The sequence below is a fragment of the Pipra filicauda genome, unplaced genomic scaffold, assembly GCF_003945595.2.
Source record: "Pipra filicauda isolate LSUMZ 115617 unplaced genomic scaffold, ASM394559v2 scaffold94_size2452230_pilon, whole genome shotgun sequence".
NCBI lineage: Eukaryota > Metazoa > Chordata > Aves > Passeriformes > Pipridae > Pipra > Pipra filicauda.
This window is the reverse complement of record NW_024105142.1, coordinates 1,591,547-1,613,853: the sequence shown is the minus strand read 5'-3', so window position 1 is coordinate 1,613,853 and position 22,307 is coordinate 1,591,547. Positions and strand designations below refer to the sequence as shown.

The 22,307-nt window shown below is 37.8% G+C and overlaps 1 protein-coding gene across 2 annotated transcripts in view; it reads right to left on the bottom strand.

Annotated features, from left to right (window-relative positions):
• Positions 1-1,123: 1,123 nt before the first annotated feature.
• WDR37 (WD repeat domain 37) overlaps positions 1,124-22,307 on the bottom strand; it is a 45,078-nt gene continuing 23,894 nt past the window's right edge. For both annotated transcript variants that reach the window (XM_027720755.2, XM_027720756.2), the window contains 6 exons: positions 20,892-20,968; positions 19,081-19,318; positions 18,412-18,553; positions 6,584-6,718; positions 5,792-5,906; positions 1,124-4,294 (listed from right to left, as the gene is read on the bottom strand). In XM_027720755.2, the coding sequence (XP_027576556.1) occupies positions 4,163-4,294; positions 5,792-5,906; positions 6,584-6,718; positions 18,412-18,553; positions 19,081-19,318; positions 20,892-20,968 (839 nt within the window). In that variant the 3' untranslated portion in view covers positions 1,124-4,162. The remainder of the gene's footprint in view (positions 4,295-5,791; positions 5,907-6,583; positions 6,719-18,411; positions 18,554-19,080; positions 19,319-20,891; positions 20,969-22,307) is intronic.

Genomic DNA, 22,307 nt, shown 5'->3' with positions numbered 1-22,307 from the left:
CAGTCTAAATTAAATAGGATTTACTCTGCAAGCTCCTGCAGATTAGTTATGTTCCGAAAACTCTGACCTGTGGGAATTAGAAAAGGTAACATTACTTAAAAATAAAATATCACAAGACTGAATAATTTTTCAGTGACACACTCAGGTCTCAAAAGAGCATTAAATATAATTTCTAGACTGGCCTAAAGAGCAAACCATGGTGCATGACAGAGTGGTTCTCCTGCAGCTCATCTGTGAGTTTAAACACAGATATCCTGAAACAACTTAGTGCTATTTACTCACTGGTTTAAAAAAAAAAAAAAGTTTAAGCCAGTTGACAGTAAGTCCTGTCTTGATTGGAATCCCTCAGTTAAAATCATCTAAAGCCCAGGGACTGGCATTCTATCTCAATCCAGCCCTTATGTCACCTGTGCCACCTTGTAACTCTGTTCTTTTATTTTCCCAGCATCCCTGATTAATTCCAAATGTGGCAATGAGGGATCCTAGAGCACATCAAAGGAAAATATGGTGCACCTAAAGCAAAGTCAGATACTGACCAGGTTTTGGCTTCTGAAACCCAAGGGCATGGCCTTCTACAACACCAAGTTTTTGGGTTTTATTTCAACACTACAAGGCTTTGTTCAGAATATGGGATCAACCATCATTTATTTTAACCTACAGATAAAATGATGGTGGGGTTTCTCCACCAGAGTAGTTTTGCAACACTTTTGCTGTAGTCTAAACATATAAAAAAAACCCCATATTAAAAAACCTGCTTTAGATTTCATTTAAAAATGTCAGTTTGTACAGCACTGTGAAAAGTCTCATGGACAGTTTTGCATAACAAAACGCAATTACAATTTCTTTCCATACAGAACTGGAGAAGACAGTACAAATGCAGGCCTGAGTACCTTTTCACTCTAGACACCTTACTGGCAGCATGATCATTAGCACTACAGAACTCCTGCTGTAGTAAACAGCCTTGTCCCTCTCTTCCAGAGGAGCTGTGCTCATCAATGCCTCAGAAACAATCTTTTTGAGTGAAAAAGAGTGGAATGTGGATAGGAAGATCCTTTGACTACTAACAAAGTGAAATACTGACACCAACCTTAATGCAACACAGAAGAACAGCAACTTGCAAAAAAAAAATTGTTGAATGTTTTAATGCATTTTGAATTGTAATGAAGAAAAACATTTTACATCTAAAAACAAATTAGCAGAATAATAAAAAGTGGTTCCACATAACTTATAAATTTTTTTCCCCAAAAGGTAGTTTTCACAGATTTAGGCAACAAATAAGATGTTTCATTCCAGATCTGTCTGACTCTATATTATACACAAACTTTGTGAAAACTGATGTGCATTGCTTGAGAGAAAGACACAGAAGCTTGGTTTTGCCCAGTGATGAGTTTTCTGTGAAATTCTGCACAATACTGAAACTGTAACTGCAACTCTCCTCCATTTTATGAAATGCTAGACATTGTTCAGTGCTGAAAAACACTCTTTAGAACATTAAAAGCCATGAAATGCTTTCCACACATTAAGTCAATGTTGTATTATTCACCACGGCTCACATGTTTTGCTTCAAGGGGAATGGCAGTTCTGCTTACCCTTCAGTACAGCATATAAAATTAAGCTACGTGATAGTTAAGTGTTCAGCTGATTTAAGTATTAGCCTGCTCATAAGAACGTGGCTCTAGCACCTTGTTTGCTTGATTTTTTCAAAATGAAACAATGTAATAACCCATTCCTGGTACCAGAGGACGGTCCCTCTGGTGATATAAAAAGTTTGCAGCAATGATGATTAAACTGCATAGAGTCCAGTGGTCCTGTATTACATATGTATTAGAGAAGCTTAAACAGACACTTTAGTATAGCAGGACCAAAACCAGTGAGCCTCTCCCCCCACCTCAGGTAATAAAGGACAGCCATTGCTCAAGATACTACATGCAGGCCACGCTGGAGAAACTGCTTTAACTGGCCAGACATTTTTCTCTCTATTTTTAAACAGCATAAACCTTTGTAAAATTCTTCCTGTCACCAACTAAAAGAAAATGAGTCTTGTCTTCTTAAGGAATAAAACCTGTAACTCAACATCAAACGGCTTTACCCCAGAGTTAAAAACCCAGAAAAAAAAAGTGAAAATAAACTTTGACACCATCATTTAACTTTTATCAGCAGAAGACTTAAAACTCTGCAGCTACTTTGTGCAACCTCACTGGTTTTGGTATTTAAGATTACTTCAGCACAGCTGTGTATGTATCTTGTATCTCAAAAAAAAAAAAAAACAACCCAAACTCCACAAAAGAAAAAAACAAGGGATCAAACTACTATGATGACCTGTACTGTACAGATACTGCATATATATCCTCCATTAAATATTTTGAGCTTCCTTAATGCTACACTCCAAAACTATGTCTAGGACCCCTGTTTTCCTACAGTTCCTCACTGATGCATTCATCATCCAATCCCATTGCACTCCCATGCCATATATATGTTAGTTAACAGAACCAGCTAACACATCTGTCTTCATGTCATTATAAACAGTGCTGTAGAGGACATGAGCACAGCTGCAGTTTCACAAAATCATAACGATGAGACAAAACGTTCCTAATACTTCTGCCAACCCACCATAAACCCCATGACTCCCACTGTAAGAGTGTACTCTTGGCTTACCCTCACCCTTCATATTATACTGTGATATGTCAGACAGTTATAGGGGCAGCATCTCCCTTTAGCCAAAAAGAGGTGTCTGTCTGAAGCAGCCTTTCTGTTCTTTTGAAGACATCAGCTGCCACCTGCATTTACTTACATCAGCAGCAGCTGCAGTGTAACACCCCACTGCCAGTGCAAAAAACAGCCAAGCACAGCGAAGAGCAAAACCAGAGTAAGATCATTTGGAAGAAAGAAAGGAGACCTGTGTTAATTATCCCCTTCTGGAACCGGACAGGGACTGCAGCAGCCCTTGTCGTCCTAGAACAGAAAGGTAACAGATGATTACTGACTGTATTGCTCCACTAGCTTTAAGTGTTAATTACCTTAAGGATCACATGTAGCATGATTGTCTTTCCTCTCGTGTCAGAGATAGTACTTCAGGCAGAGACCAAAAGTGCTTTTTTCTAGGCTACAGAGAGATTCGACGCATCTTGACCAACATTCATTTTTGAGGTAGTACTCATTTGCTTTGTATTGCTGGCTCAAAATAAAAATATGGGAAGTGAACACAATTAAAAATATGTTCACTGTAGGTACATGAACAAAAACACCACCCCAAAAAACCCTATTTCCTTTCTGGGCAGATCACCAAAAAGAAGTAATCCTTCTTACAAAGGTCAGCTCACATTCACTGGTAAAGTCAAACTTTCATAAACGGTTTATAACAACAGCTATAAACTAAAGTGCTTCAGAATTTGTTTGACCAGATTCAGTGATTAGAATTATAATATTCTGGATTTTTGCTAGTATGAAATGCAATGAGGTTTTAGAATCACTTTATATAAGAAGGGCAGAACAAATATTTTTCTTTTTTCAAAAGAAAAAGTACAAAAAGCATTACAAATAAACCTGGCAGTCTATATTCACTACAAGTTGCTTGCATTTTCCTTCTCAAATCTAATATTTCTCCAGTAACTGGAATAAAAATGGAGCTGAAGTTGCACTATAATGCAGCACTAAAAAAAGTATTCCAAATCAGATGCAAACAGGAAAATGTTTACAATCATACAACTAGTGAAATTCACACTTCATTTCAAAGTTTTAGCCCTGCAGATTCTTTTTAACACAAGGCAGATATGTAGAGTCATGGAAAAACATAACAGACTGCTATACACTCTCTACAGTAATTACATAAGTTTCACATTTATGTCACAAATGTAATGCCCTACTGTGTAACTACTGAATGCTAAATAACTTATGAACATTTATGTGCTCTATGCAACAGTGAACATATTGACCAGTGGATGCCAAAATATAAAAGTTCATACACAAGACAAACTAATCTTTAAAAAAATCACATCTTCTGTACAACTCATGCAAACTGTGCACAATGTGGTAACAAGAACAACATTTGCTCAAGCCTCCCCTTATGGAAGAGCTTTTACAGCGGGAGCAGACCAGTGTTCAGAGCAGTCTGCCAAAGTGTAGAAGTCCATGGCGACACAAACGCAGAAACTCCTTCAGGATTTCACTTCTCCTGTAGCAAAGCAGGGATGTTGATGTTCCACCCGATAGCCTGACGATCAAACCCACACGTGAAGAGGTTACATATGGGATGGTCCTCACACCAGGCGGAGCAGCACACCATCCTCCTGTGCCCCTGCGACAGCCGGGAGACAGCAGCGTTACCGACACGGCACAGGGAAACCTCTGCGTCAGCAAGGCAAACTTGCCAGTGCTCATCCTAGTTTTTACAGTTATTGAGAATCCTAAAAGTCACTGTTACCTTCATCTGCAAGGTAAGTCTTTACAATGATGAGATCCAGCACTGGATCAATGAGGACAGAGGCACAGAAACAGGTGCATCTAAACTTTTGAGATTTCCAGGGTGTGTTTGCTATCTTTTATTTGCAAAAGCAAATCGAATTTTGATTTCAGAATTTTTATTTATAAAAGCAATCTTTAAATATGGAACTACTTGCTGGTAAATACGTTGTTACAAGCCTGCAAGAATAAGTGTCCATCATGTTCATAATTCAGAAGGGATAATACCACAGCAGGAGGAATATCACACTGACAAGTTCAAGTCCAATAGTAACAAAAGTGTCCGAAATAGGATTCTGACCAACATTTAAGTTAAAAAATTAAATAAATAGATAGACAGATAGACAGACAGATGAATAGATAAACTGACCATGGTTTCAGTAGTGTCAGTCTGAATGGAACTACTAAGAAAAAAAAAAAAAAGACATGCACAAACACACAAAAAAACCCCTCAAGACTACAATGAACTAAAAAACCCCCCCAAATTAGAAAAATCCTAAAATAGACTAAATAAGTCTTAAAACTCCTTCCTAAATTCTGTCAAGAACTGCTGAATCAATCCAAAAAACACCTACTGAAGTGGCATAATCAATTAATTTCACTTAGTCTAATTTGCTCTATTAGTGATGCTTGCCATGCTAAATAGCACCACAAATGCACAAAGCTTGATGGGCGCAGCAAGGCTTTTTTATTATGCAGTACTAAATATCAAGAATGTACACGCATAAGCATGGAAGAAAAAAAAATTAAAATTTATCACCAAATCGTAAAAGGTGAGCTCACAAAACTGACCCCCACTTTTTCCTTCTGCTTCTGCATCATGGAATCATAGAATGGTTTGGGTTGGAAGGGACCTTATAGATCAAGTTTCAACCCATCTACCATGGGCAGGGACACTTTCCACCAGACGAGCTTGCTCAAAGCCTCATCCAACCTGGCATATATATCAAATTAAACTGCGTAATTAAAAAACCCCAAAACACAAATACAAGAAAACCACTGTTATATCTCATAGTGAGCCACTTTCCTGACACAATTCACATCAAGGCATTGAAACTCCTCTGAAAGGCTCTTACACACTTCTTCCATTTCACTTTAGTAAGGAGAAAAAATTATGAAAGGCACTCGAAACATTATTTGCAATTCCAATAAAAAAGTTCAAAATGTTTCATATTTGCATGTTGGTTCTTTTCAGTAACCAACGACAGCGCGTTTATTTAGACAAGTGTTGTTCATCATTTGTTCAGCTTTTAAGCTGGAGAGCCCAAATCCTGCTTTTAACCTTGTGTGAAATAAGAGCAGACGTACTTGAGAGCTATAAATACCCAGTTACCTGTCTGTTACTGCGAGGGAGCCGAGCTAATCGCACTCCTGACATGTCGAACAATCTGACCTGTCGGTTGTCATGTGGAAGGGCGATGATTCTTTGGCCAACACATACGTTAATCCTGCACAGAAGAGACAAAAGTAGGTTACGCACAAAACAACGAGCCTGGCAAATAGAACTTGACAGCACAAATTTAAGCTCACGGGAACGGATGCAGCTGGATTTTTCCTGATTAGAATTCACAAATGGAAAGAGGAAAAAGTATTGAACCATTAAGGTACTTTCTATTGTACCAGATCCTCAAAAAGCCTTAACATTTGCATCCCGTATACAAAAATCTCAGAAAAACAATGCTATGTATTTACTGAAAATTAATGCTGACTACACAAGCATTTTACAAAACCATTTCAGACCTTTCTCAAATTCCTACAAATCTCAACTCCAATTTTAGGGACTAAAATTAAATGTATATTCAGTGAATTAATAGAATAGACTATTTCAGTTGGAAGGTACCTGCAGCAATCATCTATTCCAACTGCCTGATCAATTTAGGCCTGACCAAAGTTTAAAGCATGTTATTAAGGATATTGCCCAAACGCCTCTTCAAGACTGGTAGGCTTGGGGCATCGACCATCTCTCTAGGAAGTCTGTTCCAGGACTTGACCACCCTCTTAGTAAAAAAACGTCCAGTCTAAACCTCTGTGTCTCAGCTCTGGACCACTCCCACAGGTGAAAGAAATTATGAATTAATTAAGAAGACATGAATGAAGAAAAACAGTAACTCAGAGATCCGCTTACCTGTTGACTGCAGAATCTGTACGGATTGTTGCAATAGGAGATCTCATGTTTTTCAAATCCCAGACTTTTACTGTACGGTCATCACTACCAGAAACAACATTGTCTCCCACAGTGAAAACTGCAGATGTCACAGTGCTAAACAATAAGAAGTAAAGAGAAAGACATTACGCTCTAAAGTTTTTTATTAAACTAACATCTGATTTAGAAATTGTAGTTTCTGTTCCTGTGTTTCCTTTAACATATGTCTTTTTTATTTTATTTTTTTAAAAATAATCTGACTGGCCCAATTGCTAAGAGAAGCAGCCCGACACTAGAGACTCACTCTGGAGGCATCTTTCATATTCCACTGATCCTGATATGAGCTAAACATGTCCAGTCTTGAAACCTTAATTCACTTTTGAAGTTCTGCACTAATGTCCAGTAGTTATCAGACAACACAAACTGAATTTGTAGCATAGAGTACAATTCTTCCTCTTAAGTGCCTTGAGACTAGTAGTCAAGTCCTTTTCTTTCCATCCAAAGACTTCTGTAGAACTACCCCAGGCATTTGTCACTCCCTGCACAGACACCGAGGAGGTCCCAATACCTACATGAGGTGTAGCTAAAGCTATTTTGTACACACACATAAACATGCTGTAATCCACACACAGAGCCTCCAGTATAACTCCACTGCCAACAGCTACAGCAATCTAACAATTTCTAATTGTGATTTCTATTCCTGTTTTACAAGCAGGTAAGTCTGAGAGTCAGATGAAAAAATGGCAAAAAGTAGTAAGAAGGACGATCATACAGTTCTTTCAAATTATACCCATTATGTCTATAAATGCACAAGGGCAGTCACAGAAAGACTTATGACAATATTTGTAGCAACTGAAAGTGCAAAACACTACTTCCAGAAGAGATTTTATAATAAATTTTATTTTAGAATTTTATTATCTTTGTATTTTATACTTTCAGAAGACAGTATACTGCTGGGCTCAAATGAACAGTTTTCATGATTAGTCAATGGTGGGTTTTTTTAATCTTTTACCTTTACTTCATATTAACCAAGTAAAAGCTTTTGTACTACTATTTTCGTTGTAATTGTGTGAATTCCCAATCCATAACCAGTTATTTTCTGCCCACATAATGTACTAACAAAGCATTTCTATCTCTCCCTACAATCATTAGGGAAGGCTTCTCAACTCTGTTTCTACAGATTTGATTTAATGACCTATCTTGTAACTTGGGTCACGCACGTCAATTCTTAGAATTTAGTAATTTTAATTTAAGTTGTCAGTTGTTACTGTCACTTTTGTTGTTCTGCAGAAATTTGAATTCCTGTCCTATCCAAGCTGCTGATTGAGATTAGCACAAGCCAGGTCACAATGGACCAGTTTATGCAAGCCTCTTAATTTAAATTGACACCAAATTAAGCTTTAATTAGGACGAAGGCCCACTTTATTCATGATACCAAGTTTCCTAATGCATTATTAGAGTGCAGCAAAGCTACCAGGGAGATGATTACAATAAGAACCAAGAGGTCTTTGACTAATCTTCTGTACTTTATGAACCAAAAGTCTAGAAGTTAAAACATACATGAAGGCTACAACTACTAAATCTCTTTCATAAGGCACCTTTGCACTTGGGAAGAAAACTCATTCATGTAGTTTGAGCTGCTGCACAACACAGTTGGCATTTCTTAGCACCAACCTTGTCTTCTACCAGCCCAACCTCCTTTAAACTTACCAACATCTGCATTTATCTTCTCACTATTTCTTTACCCAAGCTGCAAAATACCTCAGAAAAATATTTCAAGCTTTCCCTTAATTCTATACTGCTGCAACACCTTAAGGTTAAAATTCTCTTCTCAATCTCCATAATTTGCACACACATTGGGAGACTTCCTTGTACACAACAGCATAAGGAATTCAAGTCATACAAAATTCTCCAGGTGAGTGAATATACTGTGCTTTAGTATTGTGCTGCCAACAAACAAATCTGACCTGTTTTCCCATCACACATTTCATCTCAATTACAGCTGGAATACATTGTGAAACTGTCTTAAAATAACCCTCCGATTTTGGGTGCTTTCTTTTTCAAAACTTTAAACAGCTTTCCAGCTTCTTTGATCTCATAGTGGTTCTCCTTTATCACTTATCACTTTCAAACATGGTTTCTTTGACTACATTTTTAAAATTAAAACACTCAGAACCATTGCCAGGAGAACAGAATGTCAGCCCTAGGTTGAAGCTCAACCCTTCCTGCTCCTGTAAAATGAAGACTCCTAAAAGATAACAAAATCCTTTTCTGTACTGTTTTCAGCTTAACCATTCAGATATTACTGCATACACAAAGAAAAAGTTTGTAAAATAAAAATGCAATTAAGTTCTGCTGTAGCTCTCTGGCAACAGGGAAAGCAACAGAAAGAGAAAGGGAAGGCTGCTCTGTTTTCACTGACAACTTTAAAGGTGTTAAGTGGTCTTAGCCCTCTGTCCACCCTCCGTTTGTCCCTGTAAGGCACTGCAGGCTGGGATGTGCACTATTTGCAAGCACACGTGACTATGGAAACAGCCTTTTACATACAGAGCTTTGCACTTTTTACTGAACCCACTGTTTACGATCAGGGATTTTGGTCCCAGTTCCAAAGCAAACAGTATATGGATGTCTACATAACACTTCCCAGACACTGTGCTTTTAACAAAATGAAACAAGACTCTTCTAGGACAACCTGTAGATACACTTGATTCAATTCTCAAATATATCTCACTTTCAAAATAAGATTGCAAGACTTGAAGTTTTATGTAACTTAACAACAAGTCAAGAGAGGCAAAAGCAGTATCATTCTCACAAACCTGACAACTCTGGGGAGGGTTATCAGCACTTCATTGTCATCTGAGTAAAGACCAAGTGGTTTTTTGGCTGGTTTGTTTTGGTTTTTTTTTTTAAATAAAGTGAAACATATTGAGTTCATATTTAAAAAACCATATACATGTAAATTCAAAAATATGCACAACACTACTGACTTAAAAAAACATGAGCAAGTGCTGAGCTCATAGATCTTACACAGTACAGACCATGTTTTGTGTCCTCTGCTATTCCAAACTGGGGTATCTATTAATGTGAGATAGATGCATCTCATCAATTTTTTTCTTATTTTTGTGTTTGTTTGTTTTAATTAAAACAAAATAGCAACAAGAAGAAAAGCCACTTTCTATTTATAAACTAAAACAGGACTTCAGCCCAGATAAAGGGGGAAGTTGAGAAGAAAGGGAAGCAAAGTCTGTGTGGGAAGAAAGAAGTTAACAGAGCTGCCAATACACAGATAACCTTTCAAAAGTATTGCCTCTCTAACTTCATCCATATCACAAAAATTAAAAGCCTTCTCCCTATATTTTCATGTGGCTACATTTAATTTCTGTTTGTATTAGTCTTCAGATAAAACTCTGGTTAACATCCCCTTGGCTAAATTAATAAAAAGTGTCAACAAAAGATCATCAGACCCCATGTTAATTGAATGCTAGAAGACATTAGGTTTTTAATAACTCAAAAAGATGACAGGTATTGTAGGACATTAAAAAAAAAAACAGGCAAAGAGGAAGCAGTCTTATGACACTTCAAACTGTGCGTCCCACAGGGAGTTTGGTGTGCTACAACCATTCTCCAAAAAAGCCTCAGCCTCCGCCAAACCCCAGCAAAACTCATTTATCTTGTCATAGGGAGCAGCCGAGCGTGTACTTCCAGCTGACAGCGTGGCACTTCCTCACCACACACCGCTGCCTGGCCTCGCACATCCTGCTCCCTCCGTGGGTCTCAATCACCAGAAATACCGTGGTGCTCGCACTCCTCATTAGGCCGAACAGCTGTCTCCCCAGTCACACTGAGACACAAAACTGTTTTGCATAACAATCTGCTGAAATTTTACACATAGGGGAAGGGGGAAAAGAAACAAACATTGGAAATGTTGGACCATGAAATGCTGATGCAGAACCCTCGCTGGCAATGCACCAAAAAAAGAAGTTAACACTGCTCTTTCCGTTTTGATTTGCAACCTAAACTGGGATTTGCCACTGAATGCCGGGAGACAACATGTTTTTGCACCCTTGGAAAGGCATCTACATACACGCGTTAATCTGTGTGTGGGATGAAAATGGATAAAACCAGAGTTTTCAGATAAATTTATTCAAGGTACATCAAATTGTAGGTAAACAGCAAAATTTGAGCGCTCAAATATGTCTCTCTCGTTTCAAGCAGGAAAATTCAGAAACAAAACCTAAAGGAATCTCTATTTAGGATGAAATTTCCTGCACCAGGGGAACAAAGTGTACCCCCACACTGAGCCATCTGCAGCCTGGGGGGAAGCCAGGACCTGTGTTTAAAACCTCCAGATATGGACAACAGGCTGCCCATCTCACAAGGAGATGACAGTGAACAAAGGAGTCCCACGTAAGGAGAACACCAGTACCTCCACATTTGAGTGCATTCAGGTTTCCGAAGTGCTAAAAGCACTTGATTCCAGAAGGAGCTACACGTATAATTGCCAAAGTCTGCCTATGGATTTATATCCAAATACCAGCAAAGCCTTTTTCTCCAACTTGAGAAACAGTAAGAATGAACCATGAAGAATTACAGAATCACAGAATCAATTAGGTTGAAAAAGTCCTCTGAGATCAGAGACCAACCTCTGAACAAACACCACCATGTCAACTTGACCATGGCACTGAGTGCCACGTCCAGTCTTTCCTTACACACCTCCAGGGATGGTAACTCCACAACCTCCCTGGGCAGCCCATTCCAATATCTAATCATCCTTTCTGTGAAGAATTTCTTCCTAATGTCCAACCTAAACTTCCCCTGGTACAGCTTAAGACTATGCCTTCTTGTCCTGTTGCTGGTTGCCTGGGAGAAGAGGCCGAGCTTCACCTGGCTACAACCTCCTTTGAGGTAGTTGTACCTCCTTTGAGTTGTTGAGGGAGTAATAAGGACCCCCCTGAGTCTCCTCTTCTCCAGGAATTAACACAGAAGGGAAAGGGAGGGAATTCAGAGATGAATGTTAGCACTCAAGAGTCATTTTTTTTAGCATTTAAATCAACAATGTGTATTCCAGAGATGTGTTTCATGACATTTACAGAAAATTGCCAGTCTCCCTTTCTCGCTATCTTAAAAATAATAAAATGATACAGCAATGAAAACAGTAACTAGGTTGTATGAAGATTACTCAATGGCAAGTTAGTAAATTAGTTAAGGTGCAAATATTTTTAAATCAATTCCATTACATTTGTGATGGGATAAAAAAAGGTCCATCTATCCCTGCACTACTGCTGCACAGATAGAATACAAAGAAAGGACCCTCTTACAACCCTCTTCTGTGGGTCAGCTGAAAAAAAAAATCATAGCACTTTTTACTGCATGCATTCAAGAATGGAATTAAGATTCTTTCCATCTAATGTAGTGAAGCTTAAAGCAGTCAAAAGCAATTGGATACAGACTTATCATCTACATCTTTTTTAAAGCAACTGACAAAACTCTAATGGCTAACACTGAGTGCAATCAAACTTTGCATGTTACACACCCCACACCCCAAAATAAAACACTTTTTTTTTTCTTTTAGCTATAGGGCTTTTAAGCACTTCGTCTTATAGTTTAAGGAGCAGATTATTCAATTTCTTATATTTCTCCATTAATTAGGAAGCCATTTCTGCCTTGAGGAGTTCACCAATGACACCAGAGAAGGTTCAAGAACATAAAGAATTGCTTTTTGTGGCACTTTGGCAACTCCAACATTGGGTTGGGGGAAGGTTAGAAGAGATAATGGGGTATTTCAAGCTGTGCAAGAGAGCAAAGAGAGGTAAGTAGGATGAGTTGAAGGCACGTAAAACATGCTGGCTCTAGTCTGTTCTGACAGACTGACAAAGAAGTGAACAGCACGGGAAGTGAGACAAATTCAAAGCTGGATGCCTGAGCTGTCAGCTATTAAGGCTGCTAACAAGGCTAAGAAAACTGTTGAATCCTTAGTATGCTCAGTTACATGTATGTAATAAATGTAAACCAAAAAGGTTTTGAAACATGTTCAGAAGCATTAAAAGCATTAAAAAAAAAATAACCCTGGAGCTTCAAATCCAGACCATAATCTTCACTTAAAGAATATTCAACATGGAAATGTGGGATCAGAACAGTGTGTGAAACACGACTTTGGAGCCTTTTTCAATGAAATGCAAGAAGAAAAAAAACCCACGGCAGACAGAATAAGGTAGAAATATTAACAGCAATATCAGAACCATCTAGTTAATCAGTGAGGCTTGGGGAGAAAACTGAATGTTTCATCACAAAAATTTTGCACTTCTTACAGAAGCTGGATTGAGATATCTGCACATGGTGAACGCCTAAGGCACTCTTTGATGAGAAACAACAGAAAAATGGTAGACAAAGCATCAGTGATCACATTAATAGCTGAAGCAAAAACAGGACTATCTTGAAAAGAACAGATGCTTTAAACTGGTCAAACTCCACTGATAGCATCCAACTTGTTATGTTTTGTTTGGCACAAAATTTTGACTAAAAGCACAAGCACAGCTTTTAGTCAAAGGTGCAAAGCTTGCATTTTTAGAACTACATCTACATACACTTTAACTTCACCAAGAAAATGTGGCTGAATAAAAATACCTAACAGTGTCCTTGTAATATTGGGCATATCTATAACAAGACTACTTTCCAACAGGGATGTCTAATGACATCACTGCCTGCAGAAAAGACCCTTCCCCCCTCCATGATTTGCTCTTTCAAGACAGACACATATAAGGTATGAGAATTAAACCTTGCAGAATCAAGAATCTGGGAAAGCCAGCTGACCTTGGAAAGCTGAGTGTCCACGAAACTAAAGCAATTATTAGTCTCTTGAAATGGAATGCCATTTTGACATTAACTCTCAATTCACTAAATGCCAAAATTCAGCCCTGCATCCTAATCAGCAGCTGCTTAATCATTTTTACATTTTTTAATTGAGATTTTCCAGCAAGTGTAGGAGTTTGAAAATGAAAAGTTGAAACAAGACATATTTGCAGCTCTCTAATTTCAAAGTTCTCTGGATGAAGCACAACTCACCATCCAGCTGCATATTCAGAGACATTCAAGCAGCAAATGAACAGGAACTTTCCCTTCTGGTCTCCTACAGCCACACGACCAGAGTGAAAGGAGAAGGAATATGCCATAGTCCAAAAGAGTTATAAGCCAGCTTGCTCAGCTCTTTGGAAGAAATAGCGTAAGATTTAATTTTTCACCGAGTTTTCTAGAAAGTAACACAAAGATACAGATTCCACAACTAACACACATTCACACTTGATGCACTGCTTCAATCTAGCCACAAAGATCAGTAAGTTTGAAAAGCAATAAACAAACCTTGTAACTTTTTTTCAGGCTAGGTCAAAAGTACCTAGTCAAATTTTTATTTATTTTTAAGCCAAAAATGCATTTAATTGCCCAGACAAGGTGGTGGTGCATTGCTATACACTGAACAATCAAGAAGCATTAACAAAGGATATTCAGTTTAGGATAGCAACCCAAAGTTGCTTCTTAAGACATCATTTTATTCTTTGAAGGATGGTATTTGCAAGTCTAGACTTGGAAGCCCTGCATATTTTTATTCAAGTTTTTCAAGAGAGATGTCCCCAACCACGGTGCACCTTTGATGGTCCCTAAGCAAAACAAAACCCTTTATTATTTACCAAGTAATTCATCAGCTGCATATAACCATCAGCATACAAATATACAGCAAAAGGACTGTTCAGTTTAAAAGCTGTATATAAATCCACTAGCTAATAAGCATTCTGTTGCCAATTTATTTCCAGTGTTACTGAATTGACAGAACAAGTAAATAAAATCTGTAAAGTACTTGACTAGACCTGTACAGATTAAGGGTTTTTTTTTAAGCTACAAATAGTAAAGATTTCCAACATGAACATTTTAGAAGGTTTCACACATCAAGTGCATGCAGGGTACTTAAAGGGACAAAAAATCTCATCAAGTACATATGCAAGAGCATGTCAACACTGGTCATTCAACTAGGTCACTATGCTGGTAAAAGAAAGGCCTTCACAGCCCCAATAAGACACAGCTATGCAGGCATTGGTAAACAAAAACGAAGTTGGAATGAAAATTGCCAGGTAGATGCCAGAACCATTTTGCTCTTCAGAACAAAACCTTAGTTCAATTTGAAGAGTTCTAATCAGTAACCACTGAATTCAAAAATTTCTCAGTAGAACAGCTGGTGCTGGGGTTGTTTAGTCTGAAGAAGAGGGGACCTCATCACTCACTACAACTCCCTGAAAGGAGGTTGCAGCCAGGTGGGGGTTGGTCTCTTCTCCCAGGCAGCATCAGTAAGACAAGAGGACAGGGTCTTAAGCTCTGCCAGGGGAGGTTTAGGTTGGATATTAGGAAGAAATTCTTTACAGAGAGGGTAATCAGGCATTGTAATGGGCTGCCCAGGGAAGTGGTGGATTCTCCATCCCTGGAGGTTTTTAAGATGAGACTGGATGTGGCACTTAGTGCCACGGTCTGGTAACCACAGCAGTGTTAGATCAAGGGTTGGACTTGATGATCTCAGAGGTCCTTTTCCAACCTGGCTGATTCTATGATTCTATGATTTTAATCAGTAGAGAATAAGTAAGTGAGATGAACATGGTAAATGTAAACCAAAATGTGACAAGGTATTTTTATGACTATGTGAGCAAGGCACAGGCAAACAAGTCATGTACTGAACTGAAACAGTCATATATATGAAAAATGTGAACAGATCTGGAAAATTCCATAGGAAGATGTAACTTCGAAAAAGACCTTAATATACTTCAAAGACTCAGCTGAATGCAGGCTTGAAGTGCAAATGTACTGTCAATGTACTATATTGGTCTATAAATTTCAAAATATATTCAAAAACACACTTTAAGGCAAAATAGGTAACTTGTATATAAGAACTGGTAATTTGTACAAAAGAAAATACAGGAAACAAAGCTCTTCAAGATAAAAATCAGAAGACAGAAAGTGAAGCTAGACAAACTCAGACTAGGGAGGTGCAAAAAGTTTAACAGGGAAGTTAATTAAACACTGCAATAAGCAACATACAGAATTTACCAAGAAATAAGCTGGAATCTTTGTCACTGAAATAACTTCACATACAGTTAGCAATTCTCCCAAAATTGCCTCCTAATTCCTAACAGTTATCAATGCAAGACGCTCAAGACAGATGTGTCAATCACAACGATTCCTTTTGGCCTTACTGGAAGATAATTTATTTTCTTAAATTGTCACAGTAGTAGACAATAAGGAACATTCTGCTTCTAATAAAGAAGCTATATGCTCAGGACACCAAAATAGATCCACTTAAGATACAAATAATCACTTAAAAAATATACACTGCCTTTGACAGAACATTAAAGTACATGACAACGCACAACAACTCTTTTCATTTTTTGATGTCAATTTACTTTATAAAATCATACTCTGCATGTAACAAGATTCCTTCTTCTCTAAACAGATCAACATCAGTTATAATTTTAAGACGATAATGAGCCATTTTGAATAAATCTTCACTTTAACACATTAAGGTAAATAAAAGGAAGATGGAATTACACCCTCCCCCAAATTCCTCAGCCCGCGGACCCTCACACAGTGTAACAGTGCTGACACCTGCCGGCCAAGGCGCGCTGTGCAGCCGCAGTGAGAAGGAATTTCGGATGGAATAAGATTTTGTGTTGTAGTACACAAAAAACACGGTATGTTGGCCTCATGATTGAGATGTTTGGCATCTAATTATATTGGTTTAACGTATTAAGAGTTGATCTGGTGAAATACACAGGGAAAAAATAGCTGCTCTACGAGCTCCTCGTCAGGTGCTGCTCAGCCAGAGGCTGTTAAAACCGGTGACTGAGGACTTTAAATCATCAGTGTTAATGACTGTAACATCCAATTTACAGAACTGATGCCAAGGGCCTATCGAAATATTAAAAGCTTGGCAAATTGTTCAAAGAGACACTCAGGAAAGCCAAAAAAAAGTCTTGTGTGTATGTATTTTCTAGTCAATAGATAAAAGTTTCTTCTATGCTGCTTAACGTGGGGAGATTGTTATAGCATTGATTAGAGAGTAATTTGAAAATATTTTCCCACAAGGCAGTACAGTTAATGTCCAAAAATAAAATCCCTCAAACCATGTCTCAACTGCCAAATACCACCCTCATCTCTGCTCTGTCTGCACTTCTTAGTGAAACACTCACCTCCCTAACAGAATCACCTACTCAAGAGAACAGAGACATCAGCAGCCTTAGACACTGAATGGTAAAGTCAGTTTTGAGACCCTTAAATTTAGGGTGTATTTAGTGGAAAAGCCTATGTCAATACTAATAACTCATACATTCAAAGAACAAAATGGAGACAGGTGATGTAACAAACACAAATATGAAGACGATTAAAAGCTGGAATAAGAGTGACTGAAGAGGTTGCACAAGGTCTATTCCATTCATAAAAAAAAAAAACGTGCTGCTAGCTTGTAGGTCTCAGCAATGGAGGCCAAAACAGCAGCTAACAGCTTTTACAATCTGCACCATCACCCCAGATCAACATCATTTGGCCTCAGCAAACATACGGAAAAAACATGAATGTCAATCTTGATCCTTTCTCTGAAAAAATGTCCTGGGACGAAGAAGTTAATCAGCTCAGAAAAAAATGCAAGCACCAATTGGATACAAAACCTTCCAAGTTTTGCAAGTCATTCTAGAAAAAGTGACAGAAGAGTACAAAAGTCATGGCATGAAACAATTCTAGGATGCAGGCCACAAAATCAAGGTTATTATTCTATCAGGAGACGATGTCTACTTACATGGGATGATTGTGATGCACCAAATAATTTATAAAGATGAGGAGTCTGGGGCAGGGAGGGTTAAAGAGGTTTTACTTTATATATAGGTTAGCCAATAGCTGAGGAAATGAAGAAGTGGATACTGAAACTCAGTCATAATGCAAATTACACATTTGAATTAACAAAAAACCAAAAATGTGAATAAACATTTGTGTGTTTTGTTTTGAGCTAGGATTAACAATCATCTTTTATTCTGAAGAAAGGAGGTGAAATTTTTTCTGATACAGTCAAGCTTAAAAGTCTTAACAAGTTCTGAAGTCTTAAAAAAAGATTTGCTTCCTTGGGTAAAGTATTTCCAAGTTACTCCTGTATTTTCCATGTATCAAAGCTGAGATAAACAGACAGTTAAGTCAACACCGTAACAGATTCTCAGGACTACATTTGTCCCTCTTCAACAGTCGTCAGTATAATAATGTTAAGCCTGAACTGGTAACTAAAAATGTTGCATCAAAATCACTATTTTGACAGAACACGGCAATCAGTGCCCTTACTTTAATTTCCTATTTAATGTAAAAATTAGAAGCTTTAAAGGGTAAAAATTAATCCTGCTTTTTGGTCCACTGGTTCCAAAGAAGTAACCTTTATTTCACACTGAGTATCATGGCAAGCAGAGGCAATCTGCTTGACCCTCTGCATCACAGCAATAACCCCGAACTACAGGCATAACCAATACCAAAAACAAGCTCATACCTTAAATCACCTTTAATTATAACAACTTTTATCGAGACTTAACCACATAAGCAATATCACATCAAGAGCCCTGGCTGCTATTTGGGAAATAAAGTACTGCTGTGTAACATCTGAAGGAGGACAGTTAGAGGTTTCTGTGAGAATCAGTCTCACAGAACAGGAATGAACTTAAATACCTCAAAAAAAGCACTGAAACAGTTTCTTTCAGATTTTACTTTTGGAACTTGTAAAAACCTGTGAAGGAGCTGTCACTTACTCTGTGTGGCCCTGAAAGACATTCACGGAATGGATAGAAGGATCTCTGAAATCCCACAGACGGAAGGTTGTATCGCGTGACGATGTCACCACAAGACGCTGGGTGGGATGTGTACAACAATGCGTGAGCTCTTGGTCATGCCCTACAACCACAGATGAGAACATGTAAGGCAATGAAAGTAAGACTTTTCATTTCCACATACACTTGGAACGAAATGCTGATGATTTTTTTCTTTTTTTCCCCAAACTGAGAAAATAGTGATCATTCTGAACTTTAATGTTACCACCAGTGTAAAAGTTTGGGACTGTATTCGAAGGGAAAAAAACACACTATCATTTCACACCAAGTAGTACAGGTTATTGCTGCTTTATATGCCCTGAACACAGCAAAAGCATTTTGCAAGAACTAGAATTTGAGTACATTCAGTTTAAAAACAACTACTCTCATTGGTTAAATCACAAGCTTAAAGAGAAGACAAATTCACGCTCAGGGGATTTACAAGGTGGTAATTTTAGAAACTACTACAGCATTGAGCAGCAGCTTCAGTCTTGTACACACTCATGTTGTGGTCCAGAGAAACAAATTACTTTCCCAGTGTTTTCGCATCTACAAATAATCCCACGTATAAAAACAAACTACCAATTTAATTTTTTGTGAGTGAACAAATACCTGTAAGAGAATGGACAAGTTCAGAAGTCTCTACATCATATAGATTTGCTGTCCTATCCCATGATGCTGTCACAGCCTGCTTCCCCCCAACCAGCCAGTCAGCTGCTATGACCACTCCTTGATGGCTTTTCAGAGAAGTTAACGGCGCTCTGACAGTGGGGCAATCACTGGAACCATCCCCATCTCCATCAGGTTCATCTTTATCTGAGAACTCAACTTCATCTTCTCCAGTCACTTGCTATAAAATACGAGAGAAAAAAAGATTTACTATAGAAGGGAAGGAACGTCTCAAAGTTACATTTTGCAGTGTAAATGCTTCCCAATCCCCTCAATGAGAATGTGTGTAACTTAATTCTGCAGCACCTGGCCTACTCAGGTACTCACTATCACAAACTTAGTTGAAGGAATATAACCAGTGAGTTAATTGCAGTTTTAATAACTCCATTAACAATTTCGTGAGGAGCAGCTGAGGGAAATAGGTTGTTCAGGTTGGAGAAAAGGAGGCTTAAGGGAGACCTTATTGCTCTCTACAGCCACCTGAAAGGAGGTTGGAGCAAGGTAGGAGTCAGCCTCTTCTCCCAAGTAACAAGCAACAGAACAAAAGGAAATGCACCAAGGGGAGGTTTAGATTGGCTGTTGGGAAAAATTTCTTCACCAAAAGGTTGTCAAGCACTGGACCAAGTAGCTCAGGGAAGCTGGAGTGGAGTGACCATCCATGAAGGTGTTTAAAAGACATGTAGATGTGTCATTTAAGGACATGGTTTAGTGGTGGACTTGGCAGTGCTGGGTCAACAGCTGGACTTGATAATCTTAGGAGGGTTTTATTTTCCAATCTAAATGAATCTACAATTCTACTTCATTTTAAAGTCTCCTCTGAACTCTTTAGCTCTGAGTATCTGTTCCCTTTACTATCTGGTAAGGTTTCTTCATATTCCCTTACTGTATTACCCTAGAATTTCATTGCATCATATTTATCAAGGGACTTTTTTCCTTTCAATTTTTAAGGATAGGAAGCATCTTACAGGACACTGACTAATTTAATCTTCAGGAAGACAATCATTTACAGACATATTTTCATCCATTAAACTTAAATCATTACATCAATATTTGTCTGTTGGTCAATACATAGTCATCATGCAGTGCTGATGTAAACTAGATGCAAAATAAATTCTTTTGTCAACCATGAAACATCAGTCTCTGAACCTCTTTTTCACTTACACAAGACAAAACCATTTTTCTTTTATGTTACATGGATGTGAAAAAGATAACATTTGTACTGTTCTTTCAAAATGGGAAATGCCAAATCAAATAAACTGAATCAAATATTTTCCATTCAGAAATTTGTCTCATATGATACAGCCATCTCTTTGCCCCTATTTAGCTTACTGAGAAGCTCATGCTATAACCTCTGTCTTCAATATAGCTAATACAGGTGCCTCAGTAAGTAAAGCTACAAGAATTTAATTACTTTTAAAAGAACTTCATTATTTATAATTTGAATTATTGCCAAAAAAATTACTCATCTTCATTTACTTACACATTTACTACCTTGAAAAAAAAGTCAATTAATGCACTTGCAGCTGCCAATTCTATTCTGCACCACACACCTTTGAAAATGTGAAGCAAGTCTATTTTCAAAGAAAGGCTGAAACACAGCTGTTAAATTAAAACCTTAAAATCCCACCTTTGGCAATCCTCAAATCATGTTATTTTTTAATTATATGTAAATTTAACATTCAGTCTCATCACAAAACCTGTATCTGATGAAACTGCTGTGCAATTAGTTTAGTTGCAGTAAGTTGATTGCTTACATTGCAGTCTGCAGTTGGCTGAGGTGTAGGCAACTGTACTATGTATCTCCAGATGTGAGCTGTCTGGTCTCCAGATGCTGCACAGGGGGAAGAGAGGTAAAAAAGAGATAGAGAATAAATAAGAGCATTTCCATGGGCAATAAAAACAACCTTTAATGTTACATTTGGCAATACTGTCTGAGTTCCATCTTTTTTTAACAGATACCATTGCAAACTTTATGGTAAGCAAGTCTCAACATCAACAGTTACTCTCCTGGCTTCAATACTGATTAAGAACATAATTCATTTTGAAAAATATAAATAGGTACCAAATTAATCACTCCTACAGTGAAACACCCACTCTAATACTACACATCAGAAGACGAGTATCTGCGTTATTCCAATACGTAATATTTGAAGAAGGCATTTAATACATCACAGGTGCCATTCTTCATTTGCCATTTCTCAAAATATTGTGGTTCTTCATTCAATTATTTCTTCCATTAGATGTTTTTAGCAGGGTTTTAATGAGAAACCTAAAGAGCAAGTGTGAAGCTATTCTGCTTCTGCCTTGAAAAGCTCAGTTTAACTAACACCAGATTACAGCTCAGGTTTTGAAAAAGACTTACCCATTTACTAAGGAGAAACCCAAGATTTTCCTTATTATGGACAGAACAAACAAGTTCTAATACCTGGGGGTACAGTGCTGAGCATTCTAGATTAAGAAAAACAGTTTGTAATGAGCACGTAAAGCTCTGGCAAGTGCAATGTACATGAAAGCACTAAGAAAAATAACTCGTCTAACGGACCAAGAAGGCTAGAAGAAAGGTCAGCCTTACATTATGCCTGATGTCACTATTCTGGATTAGGGGGAAAGTTTTTTTTATTTTAATCAGTTATAAAATCAATTGTCATTGAAGAACAAGACACCTGAAAACTTGCAACTGAAATACTTTGCAGAACCATCTCTCGAAAAAATAATGGAAGAACAAAAAATCTATCTACAGGCAGCTTTTGTTTGTTTAGTTTGGTTTTCACAAGTCAGTTTACATAGCAACATTGCTTATGGTACTGAAACAAGGGCTAAGGTTAGCAAATGAAAACAGGAAAATCCAAATAAAATTAAATCATTAGCCTAGATAGAAGGCCTGATGCTCCCTACCTTCCTTCTAAGTGATCAGTGCAGATGCAGAAAGCAGAAGTGTTTTCATTTCTAACCTCAGTAATAATTATCCTCATTTTACAATGACTTACCTAGTAGCAGCAAATTCAATCCAGACCTCTTTCATTCCAAAGCTAGTGGCCTAATTATTGAACTATATGAACCACAGTATTAGGCACACCAGAGAGTTTTCAAACCTGAAGCTGCACTGATGGTACACTCAGGCCTGAAAACACCTTTACACTAACAATCATATTTTCACACTGCTTTTTCTG